Source organism: Cryptomeria japonica, chromosome 11 (assembly GCF_030272615.1).
Source record: "Cryptomeria japonica chromosome 11, Sugi_1.0, whole genome shotgun sequence".
NCBI classification, from domain to species: Eukaryota; Viridiplantae; Streptophyta; class Pinopsida; order Cupressales; family Cupressaceae; genus Cryptomeria; species Cryptomeria japonica.
This window is the reverse complement of record NC_081415.1, coordinates 638,932,582-638,953,424: the sequence shown is the minus strand read 5'-3', so window position 1 is coordinate 638,953,424 and position 20,843 is coordinate 638,932,582. Positions and strand designations below refer to the sequence as shown.

Sequence of the window (20,843 nt, the reverse complement as noted above, 5' to 3'; positions counted from 1 at the left end):
AACTAGTCCATAACCTAGTGTAATGTCACCAAAGTGTAATGGTCGGTGAAAAATGTGTGAATGAGAGATCGAGATGAAAACTACTCTTTCCCTCCAAGGAGAGATGAGATTTTCACTACGGATTTCCCTTCAAACACTTTTCACGCATTACATTGGAAGAAGGGGAAGAAAAATCACTAGATTCAACCTCCAAAGAACAAGATATAATTCTGAATGAAATGGGAATGATAAGTTAATCCCCTCTTCTATTTGAAATGGAAAGGAATTCATTGAATTATGTATAGAGACTAAGTGCAAAAGTGACAAAGAACTGATTATAACTTGAGATCGGAGTATGGAATGAAGTTGTGCACCTGGATCTGGCAGTAATATGTCGAGACGAAGCCGCCCTGCGAATTTGAGGAAAAGTTGCTTGGACCATGGCGGGAATGTACACGGTCCTCTGAAAAATATGTGAAATGAAAAGGCTTTTTTTGCCTTTGCAAATAAAGTCCAAATCCAAAAGTACAGTTGTGCATCTGCAACCTACACACCAAAAAGAGAGGAAAATGGGTTGGGATTGGGGGTTTGCCTTCGGGTCAAACCCCAGTTTTGGAATTAACCAAGTAATGAAAGACTGTAATATAAATCACCTCAAGGGAGGTTATTATAGAAATGTTTGTGTGGAATTGAATGTTGGAATCAATCTCCTCTTCAATGGTTGAATCCTTGACTTGAATGCAACACCTAGTCTTGAAGGGAGACTTGAGAATGCTCAATGCTGGAGAGGAATGCTTGAATGCTTGAATACTCTTGAATGCTTGATCTCATGTAAACCTCCCACTCATTCAATTTATCCAAATTCTCCAACTTATGCAAATGAGAGGGAAAATGCAACTTTTATACTTGTCAATTAGGGTTAATGAAACTGATTTTCGTCACAGGCCGACATCGGGGAAGTTTTCCTGCTCACTGCACAACCTACAATGCAAGCTCAAGAAAGGGTCCTACCCCAAAATAGGGCAGGGATAGGGGTGACATGCCCCTATCCTTCCCTTTTCCCCAGGGCAGAGTGCAAACTGGGTGGTGCAAAGGCCAAGGGAGAAGCAGATTCTGAGGGTTGAGCAGTCTCTAGTCTCCGATCAGGCTAGGGGATTTTATTTCGCATGTGTGAGGACCCTAATACGGTTGAAAATTGCTAGGGTCGCAATTTTATGAAACTAAATTTAGCCCCCACTTTAGTGGGAGTATGAGCATACGCCAATACTACTGGTAAAGTACAAGGAAACAAGATTGAAAGACTTCTACCATGTCAAGGAGGCAAAATGCGCCAAGCCCCCAGTGGACTTAGGATCTTACGACTTCGATTGACAAAGTAAAAGGGAAGATCGAGAAGGGGAAAATCATGACTGCAAGTAGCAAAGTTCCCCTCACTATGAGTCATGAAAGCAAGGATACCAAAGATACCAAAGATTACAAAACAACAAAGTTCACTAAGTAATTTTAAGTATCAAGAAGGAAAATATGAGCGGAGTGTATGCCCCCATGTTAAAGTGATCGCGCAAGCCTTATCAGGAGTGATTGCTTTAAGGTAGGATACACCCAAGAGAGAGAGAAGAGAAGAAGCACATTATCATAAGGATTTAACCCCCAATAGAGGAATAAACCCAAGGATAATGAACATAAAATATGAGGTACGAGGTAGTTTCGCTTTCCTCGGGGTCAGTATGATGTATGATAACTCATGTATATCATGTATGTATAAGAGCATATAATAATCATCATTCCCCAAAGAAGGACACTACCTTAGAAGAAAGGGAAGAGAGGATTTCTTTTGAGTCAACATGAAAGAGACCAAGATAAGATCTCAATGCTTTGCATCGTCCCCAGGTAGACATTTAGGGGATAATAGAAGAACATGGAGACACATAGAAGAATGGTTACAAAAGAGCAAGAAAGGAGAGAGAGAGAGAGAGAGAGAGAGAGAGAGAGAGAGAGAGAAGATCTACAGTGCTAATATTGCTAATCTAGCATGACATCTGCCTCCCAATCTTGTTGATCACTATTTCACGAAGGCGAGCAACATGTCAGAGGAGCGACATCGAGCATAGCAGATGGAGCTATCACAAGATCTAAACAAGGACTATGCTCATGTTGTAAGTCACTTTGTTTGATTCTAGGAGCTAGGATTAGGGTTTGTGAAAATTCAGTTGATAAATGCTTGTCCACATCAACATATTCATACTCACTATCAGAAGCATTAGGAGTTGTATTTCCATCATGAATAACATTTTCACTCATTTCTTCATCAAGATTTATAGAAAGAGGAATACGAACATGGATAGGAGGAAAACCATCACATGTTTTGTGCAACTTATGATTTCGAGATGTAGGTTGAACATCTTGCTTAGGATAAAAGGGAATCAAATCAACTATCGAAGTCTGAGGAGATTGAGTATTTTGAGGGATAACTTCACGAGCTCGAACAAGGTGTCTTCATCGGCGTTCTCTCGCACAACGATTCCATCGATTCTTAGTGGAAGGCTGAGAAGGAGGAGGAACACTTGAAAAAGTAGGAATGTTTCTCTCCTTGATAGTTGAAGGTTTAGGTTGAGGTCTTTAAGGTTGAACAAGAGGAGAAGAAGGCCTCTTCTCTCGATAAGAGGAAGGAGGTGGAACTCCACCATACAAAGGAGGAATATTAGGTGTAGGAAGGAAACCAGGTCCATCATGAGGAGGAGGTACAGGTCTAACCTTAGGAAGAATATCGTTGTTCTTCTTAGGAGAAGGTATAGTCACATCCATAGGAATAGGTTGACGATCTTCCTTAGGAATGAGATTAGTTCTATCAGTGAGGGGAAGAACCTTATCTTCAAGTATGGTAGGAATATCAAGTGTTGGGGATCTAGGTTGACTTAAGGATAAGATCATATATTTCTTCTATTTTTGATAAGATTGAAAAAGAGCATCGCTCCTTGATGGAAGAGATTGAAATTGTTTAGGCAAAAATAAATCAATAGGAACACTAGGGCTTCTTTCGGATGGATGAAATAAGCTATGGTTCACGGTTGTGATTTCTCCATTATGAAGAAATTTCAAACACTTGTGGATTGGAGAAGCAATAGCCTTCATGGAAGATAGCCAAGGATAGCCCAACTTCACATGGAATTTCTCAAAAGAAGGAATGATAACAAAGTCAACATCCATTGATTTAGTATGAACTTCAATAGGAAGGGTAATAGCACCAATGGTAGGACAAGAGAATCCATCAAATAACTTCACAACCATATTAGAAGCATCATATACTGGTTTATGCAATCGTAAATTGAAAAGATACTCCTCAGTGATGACATTAACCATGCAAGAGGGATCAATAAGGGCACCACGGCAAGGTATATCCTTAACCTTCACAATTATGTATAAAGGGCCATTGGGTGCTCTAATGGTCTCACTAGGGTCAAATGTAATACAAGAATCCTTAGGCATATCTTGTTTTTCTACCATATTTACCAAGTTCGGAGCCATAGAGGTGAATTCCTTAAAAGAGAAAGAATTAGGCACAATCTCAATAATGTTAGAGTTATGAGAAGGCAAGGTATCAGTGAAAATCTTAAGATTTTGATTAGGAGGAGCTACTGATTTATTCCCTTTATCATTCACACCTGCCACAAATATAGTATTATTATCAATCAAATCTTGAATCTTATTTTTCAATGTGAAACATTTCTTAGTGTCATGACTAGGCTGATGATGAAATTGACAAAATGAATTGTTATCAAAATAAGGGGATGCAAGTTTACAAGGATCAATTGGTTTTATAGGAGGAAGTTTGATAACATTTCTTTGCAAAAACTGAGACATAATACTATGCAAAGATTCATTCAAAGGAGTAAATTGTCTTTCTCTTTGGAAAATTTTGAAATAGGAGGCACACCTATTGTAGCATTCACATTGTGGTTGTTGATTGTATCATTGAACTTGATGAAGCTTTTTGTTGGTTTGAACTTCACAAACGGTTGATGAACACTCTCCCCCTTATCACTTGAAGCCATAGGAGTGGATTGCTCCATTTGACTCACAACTAGTTGATAATTGTGGAGTGTTGCGCACAACTATGGAAAGGAAGTAAACTCAGACAAAAGAAGATTTTCCCTGATATCTTTTTGTAAATTAGAAATAAAAATTCTTTGAATATCATTATCTTGTATAGGAAAAGAAATTTGAGCACACAAATTCTTATATCTACCATTGAAATCAGTCACTTTTTCTTTAACACCTTGTTTACAATGTATTAAATCAGTCAAAGTGATTTTAGGACCAATGTTATTTGGAAATTGTTGGATGAAAGCATTTGCCAGTTGTTGAAAGGAAGTGATAGAATAAGAAGGCAAAGAGAAATACCATTGTAAAGCCTTATCTCTTAGTGTTCTTGTAAACAATTATGCAAGCAATCTTTGATCATAAGCAAAATCGGTACACAAGGTTTCAAATGTTTTGACATGCGTAAGAGGATCACCTTTTCCATTATAGAGTTGTAATCGAGAGACCTCAACATGTTTAGGTGGCATGACTTTAACAATACCAAGAGAAAGTGGGCTCGCAACATCAAAGGTGAGCACACTAATCTTGGATTGACTCATAGAAGCAATTTTTTGTTGTAAGGAAGACACGGTTTGAGCAAGATTGTTAATTGTCACTTCGGTATAAGAATTGATGTTAGACATAGTTGATTGAGAAGGTGGTGTGATATTATTGAAAGAAGGCATGGACTAAGAATAAGGTGGTGGGATATTATGATAAGTAGGCATAGGTGATGATTGGGTAGGAAAAGGGATAGTCAAAAGAGGAACAAAGTTGTTGAAGGAATTGCCCCCTTGTGTCACATTGATTGGTTGAGGAATAATAGGAATACTTATGGAAGACATAGGTAAAGATGGAGGATTAAATGAAGAAGATGGATTGCCTACATGACCAATGGTTGTAGGGATGACATTTTGAGTTGATGTAGCCATGATGTTTGAAGTGAAAGTAGGAACACTAGTCATAAGAGTAATCAAAGGAATTGAAGGATTGACTTGATTTGAAGGTTGTGACTAACCTAAGTTCTCAACACAATTCTTGATAGGCATGACATTAGAATCAACAATATTTGCAATGTCAATCAATATATAAACTCCATTCTTATCACTTTGAATCATGTGTTTAAGGCCTTCAATTAATGGAAGAGCTTCACTATTAGGGTATTCTTGGGACATCCATTGTTGAAAGTTATCAAATTTATTGTCCAATGTGAAAAGTTGATCTATAGAGACTCTAGTTAAAGCTTCTTCTTCATCATGGGATTCATTAATGGGGTGAATAGGCACATGATTAGGATGGGAATAATTAGCATGATCCTCATTAAAGAAGAAACCCAAATTAGGCTCCATCTCCTCAGTATTTAAACATTCGGAGGCCTTAATTCTAATGCTTCGTCTAATGGGGATAGTATAGGTAGGACTAATAGTGGTGAAACTCATGCACTAGAGAGAAAATTTGAATTTTGAATTTTGGAACAAAGCTTACAAAATTGATTGATGCAAAATGTAAGAAAATACTAATTAAACAATTTGAACTTTGTTGGAAGAAGAGGATGACACAATTTCCAAAAATGAAAGGAAATTGGAATTTTAAAATTAGGGCCAAGGGAATACCACTTAATTTTAAAATTAAAATTTTTAAAATTAGGGCATACTATAATTAACCTCTTAATTTTAAAAACTTTCTTGAAATTTGAAATGTTGCATTTTGGAGGTATTTTTCGATTCTAGAGGGATCAAAAATCAACAAAATCAACCAATCTTTTGGATTTAGGCTGTTAAATATAGTCATAACAGTCTCCCGAATTTTGAGAAAAAAGTTGAGGACCGTGGCGGGAATGCACATGATCTGACCAACTTTTTTCAAAATTTTCATGGATGAATATTACGATGATTTCAAAGCTAACCCTAAAAAAATGGCAAATTTTACAATTTCTAGATGGGCAAAATTAAGGTTCAAATGTAAAAATAGGACCCAATTAGGGTTTTGAAGAAAAAGAGGAATTGAATTGCAAATTTAAAAAAGGTCAAACCTAATGGATAGGGACACCTTGGAAAACTTTTAGAAATCTGAATGTGAATGAAATTGATTGAAATTTGCACAAAATCCAATTAAAATTGAAAATTAGGGTTTTAGGAATAAGGAGGGAAATTGAAAATTCGAATTGTAGGAATGAAAACAAGTTCGAGAACAATCAGAAATCTGAAAATTAAATGGAAATCCAATTTTTGCACAAGTTCAAGATGATTTTTGAAAATTGGGGTTTTAACAAGTAACCGCTTAATTATTGAACAAGACAATGAGGAAATAGAATTTGACAAACAAAACAATTTTCAGATCTAAGATAACCACAAGCAATTTTTACAAATCACAAGTTCAATTTTAATTTTTAAAACTAGGGTTTTTAATGATTTAACCACTATGTTTGCAGAAATTTGAAACTTGCAAACAAAAAATATGCAATTTTGTTCAAAGGAAAGCATGCGAGACATCGGGTTCACCAAAATGTAATGTCACCAAAGTGAAATGGTGGGTGAAAAATGTGTGAATGAGAGATCAAGAGGAAAGCTACTCTTTCCCTCCAAGGAGAGATGAGAGTTTCACTACAAATTTCCCTTCAAACACTTTTCATGCATTACATCGGAAGAGGGGGAAGAAAATTCACTAGATTCAACCTCCAAAGAAGAAGATATAATTCTGAATGAAATGGGAATGATAAGTTAATCCCCTCTTCTATTTGAAATGGAAAGGAATTCATTGAATTATGTATAGAGACTAAGTGTAAAAGTGACAACGAACTGATTATAACTTGAGATTGGAGTATGGGACGAACCTATGCACCTGGATCTGGCAGTAACATGTCGAGATGAAGTTGCCCTACGAATTTTAGGAAAAGTTTCCTGGACCGTGGCGAGAATGTACATGGTCCTCCAAAAAATCTATGAAACGAAAAGAGTTTTTCCACCTCTGCAAATGAAGTCCAAATCTGAAAGTACAGCTGCGCACCTGCAACCTACACACAGAAAAGAGAGGAAAATGGGTTGGGATTGGGGATTTTCCTTCAGGTGAAACCTCAGTTTTGGAATTAACCAAGTAATGAAAGAAAGCACTTGCAAGTAAATGTAAATGAAAGACTATAATGTAAATCACCTCAAGGGAGGTTGTGATAGAAATGTTGATAGAAATTCTTGTGTGGAATTGAATGTTGGAATCAATCTCCTCTTCAATGGTTGAATCCTTGACTTGAATGCAACACCTAGCCTTCATGGGAGACTTGAGAATGCTCAATTCTTGAAAGGAACACTTGAATGCTTGAATACTCTTGAATGCTTGATCTCATGTAAACTTCCCACTCATCCAACTTATCCAACTTCTCCAACTTATACAAATGAGAGGGAAAATGCAACTTTTATACTTGTTAATAAGGGTTAATGAAATTGATTTTCATCATAGGCCGACATCGGGGAATTTTTCCCGCTCATTGCACAACCTACAATGCAAGCTCAGGAAAAAGTCTTGCCCCAAAATAGGGCAGGGGCAGGGACAAGGGTGCCATGCCCTTGTCTTGCCCTTTTCCCTAGGGCAGAGTGCAGACAGGGTGGTGCAAAGGCCTAGGGAGAAGCAGATTCCAAGGGTTGAGCAGTCTTCGATCTCCAATCAGGCTAGGGGATTTGATTTTGCATGCATGAGGACCCTAATGCAGTCAAAACTTGCTAGGGTCACAATTTTATGACACTACACCTAGATAGCACCAGACCTAAATTAGATCCACACACGCCAAAGCAATGACACCAATTAGTCGATTCATAAACACAATCACCATTAACATGTTGAATCCCTTCTAGAAGTTGTACCAACACCACTTATGCATTATATCAAAGATCTTAAATAAATCTCTACCAGTGAAACCCTTACCGGACCTACAAAGCAGGCTTACTAGAACAGAAGATAGCATCTGATCATCAATTCGATACCAACTGACTAAAAAATACTTTAAAAGCATATGAACCATTCATACAAAATTATTCCATCATTTAGATCATACCGATGACAATCAACTAATAATCTTCCCAATCCAATCCTTCTACCAGAAGTTGATAAAAAACCATAACAACTAGTGTTGACATCAATGACAAAACATTAATGAAACACATAATCAATTCCTTCATATTGCCAACATTTTCTTCCTTCAATACACACCAACCCCTCATGATTCGACCATCCCTAGCTTTATAAGCCTCTTACAACCTCTTTTGATAGTTATAACTAAAATTCAAACCATCATGACCATTAGGCTTCCCCTTTACAACCTTTTTGCAATTTTTGAAATGACAACTTTTGTCAATATAACAACTTTTTGGCATCTTTGTGCAACTCGACCAAAGACCTACATAATTGAACCTTACATATGATAAATGGACCTTATAGGCCTTATTACATCAAAATGGATGCTTAGAACACTAATCTAGACAACTTTGACACTATTACTCCCTTGTTTGCTTGACAACTTTTCTTCCAACTTGATAACTTTTCAACCTATGACCTTATTGACTCCCATGACTCTTATTACATCTTGAAAGGTCTCACATTACCATATTACATTTCCAAAATGGTTTACAATGTCATAATTCATCAATTGACCGTATTGGACCAACAAGGCTAGGTGCCCCTACACCATTAGGGATCATATGGTGTCCTAAGGGGTCATATGGTGTCTTATGACCCCTTAGGACACCATATGACCCCTTAAGTGTCATTAGGGGTTGTATGCTATCCTAAGGGGTCATATGGTGTCATATGACCCCTTAGGACACCATATGGTCCCTTAGGACACCATATGACCCCTTAGGTGTTGTTAGGGGTCATATTGTGTCCTAAAAGGTCATATGGTGTCTTATGACCCCTTAGAACAACATATGGCCCCTTAGGATACCATATGACCCCTTAGGTGTTGTTAGGGATCATATTGTGTCCTAAAAGGTCATATGGTTCTTATGACCCCTTAGGACACCATATGGTGTTGTTAGGGGTCATATGGTGTGCTCAGGGGTCATATGGTGTCCTATGAGGTCATAGGACATCATATGACCCCTTAGGACACCATATGGTGTTGTTATGGGTTGTATGGTGTTTTATGACCTCTTAGGACACCATATGACCCCTTAAGACACCATATTGTGTCATTAGGGGTCATATGGTGTCCTAAGAGGTCATATGGTGTTTTATGACCCCTTAGGACACCATATGACCCCTTAGCACACCATATAGTGTCATTAGGGGTCATATGGGCTTTTATGACCCCTTAGGATGTCATATGACCCCTTAGGACACCATATGGTGTTGTTAGGGGTCATATTGTGTCATGAGGGGTCATATGGGCTTTTATGACCCCTTAGGATGTCATATGACCCCTTAGGACACCATATGGTGTTGTTAGGGGTCATATTGTGTCCTAAGGGGTCATATGGTCTTCTATGACCCCTTAGGACACCATATAACCCTTTCGAACACCATATAACCCTTTCGGACACCATATGGTGTCCTTAGGTGTTAGATGGTGTCCTAAGGGGTCATATGGTGTCCTACGACCCCTTATGACACCATATGGCCCCTTTTAACATCCTAATGCACGACATGACCCCTTTAAGACCATATGATGTCCATATGGTGTCCTAAGGGGTCATGTTGTGCATTATGATGTTAAAAGGGGTCATATGATATTCTATCACATGTGTTTCCCCTTATGATCCCATATGACACCTAACGACACCATGTGACCCCTCAGAATACCATATGACCCCGACCACTAACGAAAATATTAATAATATATTTTAATATATATATTTTTATATTATAGTATTAATATATAACATTTTTATTATATATTAATATATTGAAATTATTATATTAATATAATAATATTCATAATATTAATATATTATATATGACCCCGACCACTAACGAAAATATTAATAATATATTTTAATATATACATTTATATATTATAGTATTAATATATAACATTTTTATTATATATTAATATATTGTATATTAATATATTAATAACTTGTTAAAATCGGATATCGGATTATCTCCGATATTCGGTTTCTCTGACATAAATTTCAAATTTTGAAATTTGTCTTGGAAATGGCAAGCTTGGAAAGTCAACAGAAAAAACGTGTTTTTGAGTATTCTTTGATTTTATAGACTTCGCACTGGTGGCTGATGACTGTTTTTTAGCCAAAACTAGTTGATAAAATGAAAAGGGATTTTTAAGGACGTTCTCAGCTTTCCAACAATATAAGATTTGTCTTATTTTGACTTTAACAAATAATTATTATTTATTTTCTAATTGAATTCTAACTAAAGTCCTAATTGATAGGCTGGTTGAAAAACACCCATAACTTTCAAACAGTATCACATTTTTTGAATCCGAAACATGTGTCACATTCTATGCTTTGTCTACTATAGGGGAAAAAAATGAATTTCATAAAGTTTAGACCAAGTTAAGGTGGTCAGATATAGGAGGTTTTGAATTTTCAAAAAGTTGTAAAAAATTCATAATTAATTATTTACTTCATAAAAAATTACAAAAAAATGTGTGTCACATCCGGACATGAGTCTAATACTTATATTATAAATCTTATAAAAAAATATTATGATTTGATTGTGATTAGGGTGGTCAGACATACACCTACTTATTTTTTTCCTGAAATTTTAGTACCAGTGCATTGAAATTTCAAATTTTCATCAAAGATTTTTTTTTTTCAAAAACAACTAGTAGCTTAGAAACTAATTTCCATTTGCTATAGATTCTCTTACATATTTTTAAAATAATGTTCATAACTTATTCAAATGTTCATGTCAAGTTGCATAACTCTGATTTTCTGAAATTTCATTGCCACTTAAGGGCATGTTTTGGCCCACCATGATCCTGCACATACCCACATTCTCTCCTCTATCTCACCACTCTCTCCCCATCCCCACCTCTCTCTCCTTCCCTCTCTCTAATTATCTCTATCTTCTCTCCCCTTCTCCCTACATACCTGATGTAGTCAAGGTAGGGAGATCCAATGAAGGACATCTCGACCTTGCAACCTAAACACAAACACCATGCAAGATTTGCTGGTAACTGGTAACATAACACAGATAAAGAAAAAAGAACAACCGATAACAACACAAAATACACAACCGGTAAACGGTATGAACAATTCTTATAACATATCAATGAATTATATATATCACTTGTTGGATCGCAGTCCAGGATACAAACAATGCTTACGACACAAATATAAGATCCCCATATCATCTACACAACAAATCGGCCTCTGGTAACAGTCTGTTGGTTCAACCCTAATCCAAACCTCAGCCCTTCCGGCTTCAGTCCTACCGAACCAGAATCTCACCAGTTCTACATCTTCGCTCGATCTCAAACTTTTGTCTTCTATCTTCTGTCTTTTGTCCTCCCAAATGATTCGCAAAACTTCTATTTATATCATCCAACAATAACAATAACTTGATCAAGTCGGCCCAAAGACCATCAAGTTCATAATGAAACGTGTAATGGTAACATGTTGGCTCAAATCACTAAGAACATTTCCAAAGTGCATAAAACATCACGTAGTTCTCCAGGAACATCAGAAAAGACTCAAGAAACATAAATCAATGATCCGCAAGTCACGAAAATCAACCGCAACCCAATTAAACTTCACTCATCACACTGCAAGACTAACCGATAAGAAAATATCAAGCAGGCAAATACTGAAATTGATATCTCATTGGAATCATATCTAAATTCCATGAATCTCAAACACGATAAAGACAACGAACTCAAGGGAATAAATCCAAATCCACAACATTAAACTCTCAAATGTGAAGAAATGCCACGATCTCCAAGCAATTCCACTGCTCACTGCTCAAACCGGTAAGAACTACACTGGTGCTCCTGCATCAGACTCTCGGGGTTAATTGAAAAGTGAGTCCCATCACTTGATCCGGTTCGACGATCTGTCAGTAGGTACTTGCAACTACCTCAGGGATTCGATGATTTGACTTCAGGTTCTTGTTGCCTCTCCATGACGATCTATCGGTCCAACCTGCAGCCTGCCTCAATCGACAATCATTTCAAGTCTCCACCCACTATCTACCTCAAGCTCAAGCTCTAGGATCGACGGTCTACCTGCAAACCTTTCTCTGCCTCACATTAGGTGATCTAAACAAGTCCACAAGTTGCCTTAACTTCCTTTCCAACCAACCAGTACATAACTTGGTCCTCCTCCAAAAACAGGTTCATGAACCAGCTTTGATACCATTTGATCCAGACAAGGTAGGGAGATCCAATGAAGGAAATCTTGACCTTGCAACCTAAACACAAACACCATCCAAGATCTATGGGTAATAAGTAACATAACATAGATAAAGAAGAAAGAACAACCGGTAACAACACAAAATACACAACTGGTAAACAGTAGGAAAAATTCTTATAACAGATCAATGAATTACATATGCCACTTGCTAGATCGCAGTCCAGGATACAAACAATGCTTACAACACAAATATAAGATCATCTACACAACAAATCAGCCTCTGGTAACAGTCTATCAGTTCAACCCTAATCTGGACCTAATCCCTTCCGGATTCAGTCCTACCGAGCCAGAATCTCACCGGTTCTACATTTTCGCTTGATCTCAAACTTCTGTCTTTTATCTTATGTCTTCTATCCTCTCAAATGATTCTCAAAACTTCTATTTATACCATCCGCAAATAATAATAACTTGATCAAGTCGACCTAAAGACCAACCAGTTCATAATGAAACGTGTAATGGTAACATGAAGACTCAAATCACTAAGAATGTCTCTAAAGTGCATAAAGCATCATGCGGTTCTCCAGGAACATTGGAAAAGACTCAAGAAACATAAATCAACGATCTGCAAGTCATGAAAATCAACCGCAACCCGATTAAACTTCGCTCATCACACTGCAAGACTAACCGGTAAGAACATATCAATCGGGCCAAAACCAGAATTGATATCTCACCGGAATCAAATCCAAATGCCATGAATCTCGAGCATGATAAAGACAATGAACTCAAGGGAATAAATCCAAATCCACAATGCTAAACTCTCAAACATGAAGAAATGCCACGATCTCCAAGCAATTCCACTGCTAATGGCTCAAACCAATAAGAACTACACCGATGCTCTTGCATCATATACCTATTTATCTAAATCATAAAATGATTTGATCTCAATAAGATATGGCCTAATTTAATTTAAAATCGATAAGCACGGGCATAGAAAAGTAAAAAATATAATACCAACTACATGTAAGCTGCATGTATGAAAGATGTGGAAGTAAATACGTCCAAAACCAGGGGCAAAGAATGCATTGAAGTTTAGAGGAAAGATGAATACATACCCTTCAAGCCTTGTAGCGGCTGGAGACAAGGGTCGACATGAGTAACCGATGTTCAACCCTGTAATATAGACAAAAAATCATTTCAGGCCATTCATTTGCCCTTGTCGTTTAATATGCTAAAATGTTTTTTTGTAGAGAACCCTATAATGCAGATAAAAAATCACTTTGTGCCATTCATTTGCCTTGCCACATAATATGTTAAAATGCAATTTCTTTTTTGGTCTTTATTTTTTATATAAAACAATTAAAATACTTTTAATTTTTAATTCAAGATAATTTATAAATAAAAATATTATTTAAAATAATTAATAATTTAAAAACAAAAATATTATGATCGATCCTTTCTACAATAAATATCTATTATAAATCAAAAGTTATCTATAAATGCACATAGAATATAAAGGTACCCAGTTTGAAAGCAGTGTTGTTTCATTTTCAATAAAAAGCTAAATAGGGGAAAGGACCCAGTAGTTGAGCGCATTCCAATTCTTGTGATAGAAGTTGTTGATTTAATACACCCATACTTGTTGATTTAATTTCCAACTTTTGTACAACATTTCACCAATAGGTGTGACTTTAAAGTTGTTATTGTTGATGATAAGTACCTGCAATAATTGAATGAAATATATTACCATTTTTTGTGAAAAGTAACCAATCATGTGATGCCACATTAGCTGCATAAGTATTGGGGCCCTTTTGCACACCTATTGGTCTCTCCTTTTTTGGGGGTTGTTTAGGACACCTTGGCAAAAAACATGCTGATGTGGCATCATATTTGATGATGTGGCCCTGAAACCTTAGAATTATAAGCAGGGGATTTTCCAAATGATTTGAAATTTCCACGTAGGATTTTGAGAAGCGTGAAGTTAGTGTGCACAACTACTAGGTCCTCTCCACAAAATATATATAGAATATTTCTATCATTCCCACAAGTACCTATTATCTTGAAGAGAAGAACGTAGAATATGTGTGTGTATGCGCACGTGCACACACACACACACACACACACACACACACACACACACACACACACACACACACACACACACACACACACACATACATACATACATTGTTCAAGCATAAATCTGATTTTTAGTTGTGTATTTTATCTAATGATCAAATTAGTGATTTATTTAGTCATTTTTATTTGTGTGACTAAAAATTGAGTTGTGTTTTCTTACCCAATAACCAATTAGTCATTTATTTAGGCATTTATAGTTGTGTTGCAAAAAATGACTAGAAGTTGGTCATTTTTACTTGTCGTGACTAAAATTTTTAGTCACCTGATCATTTATTTGCCATATTTCTACTAGTATATAGCAGAAAAGAAAAGGAAAATTAGTTTCCTTAAGGTATCATCATTGAATAGTGATTCATTTAATGTTGGTCCATCCAATGTTCCAACTACCTCTAGTACAATCCCCACAACACAACAAAATGTTACTACCAATACTCCTGCCCAAGATGTTGAAAATACCCAAATTAGAGAGAAACCAAAACACTATGTAAAGCAACATACAAGATATGTAGACCATTAGCAAGGTTTCCTTGATCATTTTTTGAAGTAACTAATCATCAAATTCTAGTGAAAAGAAAGTAATTCACTAAATTGGCAATCACAGTGCAGACCAGATAGACTGTGTGTCATCAACATGATGAATATCATGCACTGAAGCACCAACAACCCTGAAACTCATTTCACTAGTCTAATACACCATCCTTAACAACATCCCTAAACCACAAAGCCAAACCAATCAACATGATAGTACATGGAGCATTCTAGTGAGCAAAATATTCACCAGAGAACAAACACTCATAACTTTCTCTGTACAAATGTTTAAGTCCTGAAAATTAGTAGAGAGACATTTGATATACTCCTTAACTCCAAAATTGCACACCCAAAGCATGCAACGTGATAAAATGCAAGGGAATTACCAACACAGTCATAAAGAAATAGATTGTTCTCCACTTAGTCAAATTTCTTCAAACATCATGTAGACACCTAAAAATTTCCTGCGCCTGCAAACATCAATTTTACTAATTATTCCTCTTTCTTAATTAAATAATTTAAATTATTTAATCAATCTAATTTTATTCTTCTAAATTAATAATCCTCTTTTCCATCACAAAATAATTATTGAATTTCCATCTAAATCATTTAATCAATTGACCTTTCCCTCTAAATTAATTAAATAATTTTATTATTTAATTATTCTCAATTATTTACTTAAATTAAATGATCTTTATTATTTAATTAAAATCAATTTCTTATTTTCCATAATTAAAATAATTTTTTTAAAATTATTTAGTTATCTAATTATGTCCTCCAAATTAAATAAATTTTATAAATTTATTTGAGCTAACTTTCCTTCATTTCAAATTAACCAATTTCTCTCCAAATTCAAATTCAATTAATTTTCCATTTCATTTAACATTTTCAAAACCTTAAATTCAATTCAAATGTCATTTTAGACTATTTTCCTACATTACAAGACAAAAAACCCTCACTCCCATTGACTTCTAGTCAACTCTCACTTTTATTCTTTTTAACTGTTGAATCAATTTAGTCATCTAATCAATCAAGTCAGCGAGCTACTCAACCAAATTTCTTAATTAATCAATCAACTCTCAATCAATTCTCTTAACTTTTCAATCAATTCAGTCGATCTCTCAATCAGATTCAATCAAGATGACCAATTCTTTCCCACCAACTTGTCCCATCGAATTATCGATGAATCGTGTTCTCAAATCAATCTGTCATTCAATTAATCCTCTTTTGAAATCTATAAATTCCACATCAATCCTTCTATTTGGCTAACCACTATATTGAAATTCTAATCAATCATTTTTATCCTTTCATCCACCAATGAAGAACAAGTCCCCATTCAACATGTATCCATTACATCCTACCCCAGAAAAAAGAAGTTTATGGATAATGAAAAATTGCAGCAAATCAGTAACAGCTATCAATTTTCAAAATTATGAAATGCAGGCCTAAATTGCAGTCCCAGCCCTGAAATACAAATAGCTTGTGGAATGCCAATTTTAACAGGGACTAATAATCTTCTCAATAACCGGAATAACCAGTTTCTAGTTCACAGAATTACAGTGAAATATGTCAACTAAAGTCACTTTCAGAATTAATTCATCCTTAGATCCAGCAAAGTCGGCTTGGTACTGGGCAGACGGTGAAAGGGATCATAGCAGGTATGTAAAATCTCTGATGCTTTCTTCTGTAACCATTAACTGGAGCCTGGCCAAATCTAAAATGCTACATTGTGATTCTTTCTCATAATAAGAACCCCTTATTTATTCGGACCACTTCCGATCCCTTTACAATTCAGTGGCTAGAAGAGTAATCTGAAATGGGTAGGTGGCAAATTTTGAGAGGGATCTGGTAATTCACAGCAGCTGAGAAAGACGTTCTGCTAAAGATGCTTTGGCAACAGGAGAAACACCATTTTTCCCAATAATGGAGACAAGCAATGCTTCCCCAAGTGCCTTGCTCTCTATCACTGCAGTAGCCTTTTCAGGAATTGTATCATCCTTGCTGAATGCAATCTGGCATTTCCCATACAGTCCAACTTTTAATGCTTGTATCTTCAAAAAGAAAAAATGAAATTGGAAACATACAAATGAAATGGTGTAATTACCACAAGGCCTGCAGGTGAAGAAGCAAACAGGATGGAAGAACCAGGAGGAAAATTTTGATCCTTGAATGCTGCTTTAAATTCTTGTAGCGCCTTAACCTCGGCTTCACCGTATTTTCCTGCAGCTTCCCAGGCTGCTTGGCAATTCTCGCTCACCTTCTCTGAGTATTGACTCCCGCTAAGTGGGGCAATCATGGAAACCCTGGTAAACTTTTCATAGTCGCCTGTGTATTCCAACAGTTAAGATTAAGCTTTTATTTTTACCCTTTTGTAATGCAGAAATGTGGCTGTACCAGAGTCAGTAAAAACTAGTTGCTTACAGGTAACAATGTCCATGAAAAAACCCAGACTGTTGTTTAGCTCCTCGGCTGTCTTCCCTTTCCATTTGAGAGCAAGGTGAGAGATGATGGACCTCTCAATGTAAATACCAATTGCTGTGAACTTCTTGAAATTCCCCTGAATCTCCAGTCCTCGAAATCCTGCCATTCCAAAATGTTTAGTGTGTGGATTTAAAACACCATATTTCCTTTAAAGCATTTTCTAAGGGCATTGTTTTCTCATATGTTATCGGGATTCAAACCTGTGATCTCCGCCATGGAGCACACTGGTCAACTCAGGCTGTAAATTTATTCTCACATATAGTTATTCTAACTTCAATTCCTTCATGACTGGCTTGTTATTCCTAGATCTTAGTCCGTCTGTTAATAATCCAATGAATTTTTTAACAGTACCTCTGAAAAGAATTTTCTTGTGTGAATAAAGTGTTAAATTACTACTAACTGGCTGACCATTAAGCCTAATTAAATACCCTTAAACTTTAAGCACCTTAGATTACCAAGTAGCAATATATATGGTAAATTATTTTACACACTGTGTTTGAAAAGATCGGTTTCCTAAGTCTGGGCCCCGGTTAAGGGTCTCAAGGAAAACCTCTATGATACTTGTAAAAACAATCAGGATTGTAAGCACAAAGAAGTAATTATGTAGCAAATGGTTTAGGTTTACCAGCTCCTCCAAGTAAGAGTTCTTTTGTGGAGCCCAGGGGCCGAACTGTGGCACAAAATGAGATGCCCTCCACCTCCATTCCAGAAAGCACAGTGGCCAAACGTTCCTCCTCTGGAAAATACTGTTCAATTGTGTTCATTAGTCACAGAAAAAAATTAGATCCACTAAGATCATAATTGCATAATTCCCCAACATACCAATTTTGACATTCGTTGTGCAATTGAAGCTTTAGCGGCAGGAGATACACCACTTTTCCCTATTATGGAGGCTAGAATCCCTTGTGCCAGGACTCTGTTCTCTATCACAGCTGCAGCTTTGTCAGGGATCGAACTATCCTTGGAGAATGCAATCTACCCATAAACATTATCTCAATCCATTAAAGTCGGATCTTAAGCGATAAATTCTTAAACAAAGAGCTTAAGGACCCATGGCATTGTCACCCAATTGAAAAATACATGGATGGAGGGTATTTTCCACTACGATAATGGGATGAAAGAGACAAACAGAAAAGCCAAAGACGAATAAAACATACCACGAGGCCGGTCGATGTATCGGTAAATTGAATGGAAGAGCCAGGTGGAAAATTCTGGTCCTTGAAAACTGCCTTAAACTTATCAAGCGCCTGGGCTTCTGCTTTACCATATATTCCTGCAGCTTCCCATGCGGCCTTGCAGCCCTCGGATACTTTTTCAGAGTATTGACTTCCGGAAAGCGGTAAGACAAGGGTCACTCTCGTGAATTTCTCGTAGGGACCTGCACATTTACCAGGCTTTATCATATACTTTCTTTGTACCCTACTCTCCAAAAATATTTTATCTAAAATCCGATACTTACAAGTAACAATGTCCATGAAGAAGTCCTCGGATTTCCCCAACTCCTCTGCCGTCTTGTTTTTCCATTTGAGAGCAAGGTAGGGAATGACGTACTCTTCAAGATAAACGCCGATCGCAGTAAATACAATAAACTTGCCCTCTATCTTCAGCCCTCTAACACCTGTGATCACAAATCAATTAAGCTAATATTTAACACATGATCATCTGTATGCATGTCTGAATTGGCATCGAACGGTAGAGAGATGATTTCATCGCTTGTTTAGTTAATGTACCTCTAGTTTGAATAGAGCTGATGTGGGTGTCCTCTCACACACTATAAGCTACCTTATCTTATAAGCAAAACTGTAACAGCTACCAGTAGTATGGACCTCAAATACTGCATGATTACTCTTAAACCTGTCTGACCATGACAATGAAGGTTTTATGCTTTCACTCTTGTGGGATCACTAAGAATTCAGAGCCCAATGTTTGTGAATTTGAATTCATCTTAAAATAGCAAGCTACGGTACATCTTTCTTAAAAGAAACTATCTTTATAAGCACCAAACCCCAAGATTAGAGTTGCGTGCACTTGTTCAAGTAGAGTTGGAACTTGGACTATGGGCCTAAAATACTGCATGATCTCTGGTAAACATGTCTGAGTGGAACAGGGTACTGAACAAGAGTTATGACAATGAAGAGTCTATGCCTTCTCTTGGGGGCATAAGCTATGTGCACTTGTAAGTAGAGTTGGATCAAAAACACTGCATGAATAACATGTCTGAGGGGGCACCCAACGTAATACGCATGGAAGATTTTGTGCTTTTATCTTGAGAAATTCAAAGGGAAATTCAAAGGGAAAGCTGTGTGTATTTGTGTTTGAATGAGTCCTCTTTCTATTTTTATCTAGTGGGACCTAAGAAGTAAGAAGCAAAGTCTTAACAGGCACCGTCAAAACCCAAGAAGGAAAATCCTAACCAATTGCAGAGCACTGTAGGTCTAAGAGAGACCTTACTTTTCCTTCGCATAATCTATCTCTCATGGTGTTCTTAAAATCAACCAACAATTATTTTATTTCAACACATCTATCTCATACGATCTATTGTCATGACCTGTAATGTTGGACTTTCATATCTAAATGTTGTAACAGCAAATGGGATGCAATCAGCCAGTGAATGTAACGGGAAAAAAACAATCATCAAGCAGTTATTTGAGCAGAGGAGAGATACCTGCTCCTCCCAGAATAAGTTGCTTGGTAGATCCAAGTGGTGCAACTTTAGAAGAGAATGAAACACCTTCAACCTCCATTTCAATGTGTTCTGTATAAACCGTCACACAGCAATTAGTTCTGGGATTATAGCTGCTATCATTAAACTAGTATTAGCAAAAAGCAATTATACCTTTTCCTTAAGCTTAGTCCAGCCAAATGTAGATAAATTATGAAACTGGCCGAGCTCTGTATTTATAACCGAGGCCAAAGTGTGAAGTAAAGACCGTCGGTTTAGATCGCAGTCCAACTACTCTATCACGTGTATTTGTGGTTCCTAACAGCCCACGTTAAGACTGTATGGCAGCAACATTTTTCCTAACAATAACTAAGAAAGCTCCATCGTTGTAAGATTAATAATTGAAAGAAAGGTCAACCAAATATAAATACCCATAAAAATCAGCGAGAGATTCGATCAGAGTAGGTTGTTTGCTTCTAGATTCATGACTTTTTCCAAAGAGGAGCACCCTTTTGCTCCCTTTGAGTGTTGCATAGTGTGGTAGTCCTAAAGTTTGAGAAGAAGGGAAACCATTCAACAATAGCCTTAGATCTCCAACAACCTCACAATGTCTTTTAGGCAAGGGGATGTCGATGTCTAGTCTTGTTACTTGTAGCATATCTTATAGGTTG

General features: G+C 36.7%; 1 protein-coding gene across 1 annotated transcript; it reads right to left on the bottom strand.

Annotated features, from left to right (window-relative positions):
- Window positions 1–16,433: 16,433 nt before the first annotated feature.
- On the bottom strand, window positions 16,434–20,492 carry LOC131063179 (chalcone--flavanone isomerase 2). The gene is made up of 9 exons (XM_057996968.2): window positions 20,347–20,492; window positions 20,176–20,265; window positions 18,970–19,128; window positions 18,668–18,888; window positions 18,333–18,485; window positions 18,136–18,256; window positions 17,451–17,609; window positions 17,134–17,354; window positions 16,434–17,041 (listed from the first exon to the last, which is right to left on the bottom strand). Exons 2-9 carry the CDS (start codon window positions 20,252–20,254, stop codon window positions 16,883–16,885), a joined length of 1,272 nt encoding a protein of 423 aa, XP_057852951.1. The 5' UTR covers window positions 20,255–20,265; window positions 20,347–20,492; the 3' UTR covers window positions 16,434–16,882.
- Between the last annotated feature and the right edge of the window lie 351 nt (window positions 20,493–20,843).

What these genes read in the sequence shown, in the direction of transcription:
- LOC131063179 (XM_057996968.2), bottom strand. Translation starts at nt 20,254, where the DNA reads ATGGAGGTTGAAGGTGTTTCATTCTCTTCTAAAGTTGCACCACTTGGA. An exon ending in CTTCATGGACATTGTTACTT is followed by an intron (nt 18,889 to 18,969) that starts GTAAGTATCGGA and finishes GTAAATGTGCAG; the next exon opens with GTCCCTACGAGAAATTCACG. An exon ending in TTTCATGGACATTGTTACCT is followed by an intron (nt 17,355 to 17,450) that starts GTAAGCAACTAG and finishes TGGAATACACAG; the next exon opens with GCGACTATGAAAAGTTTACC.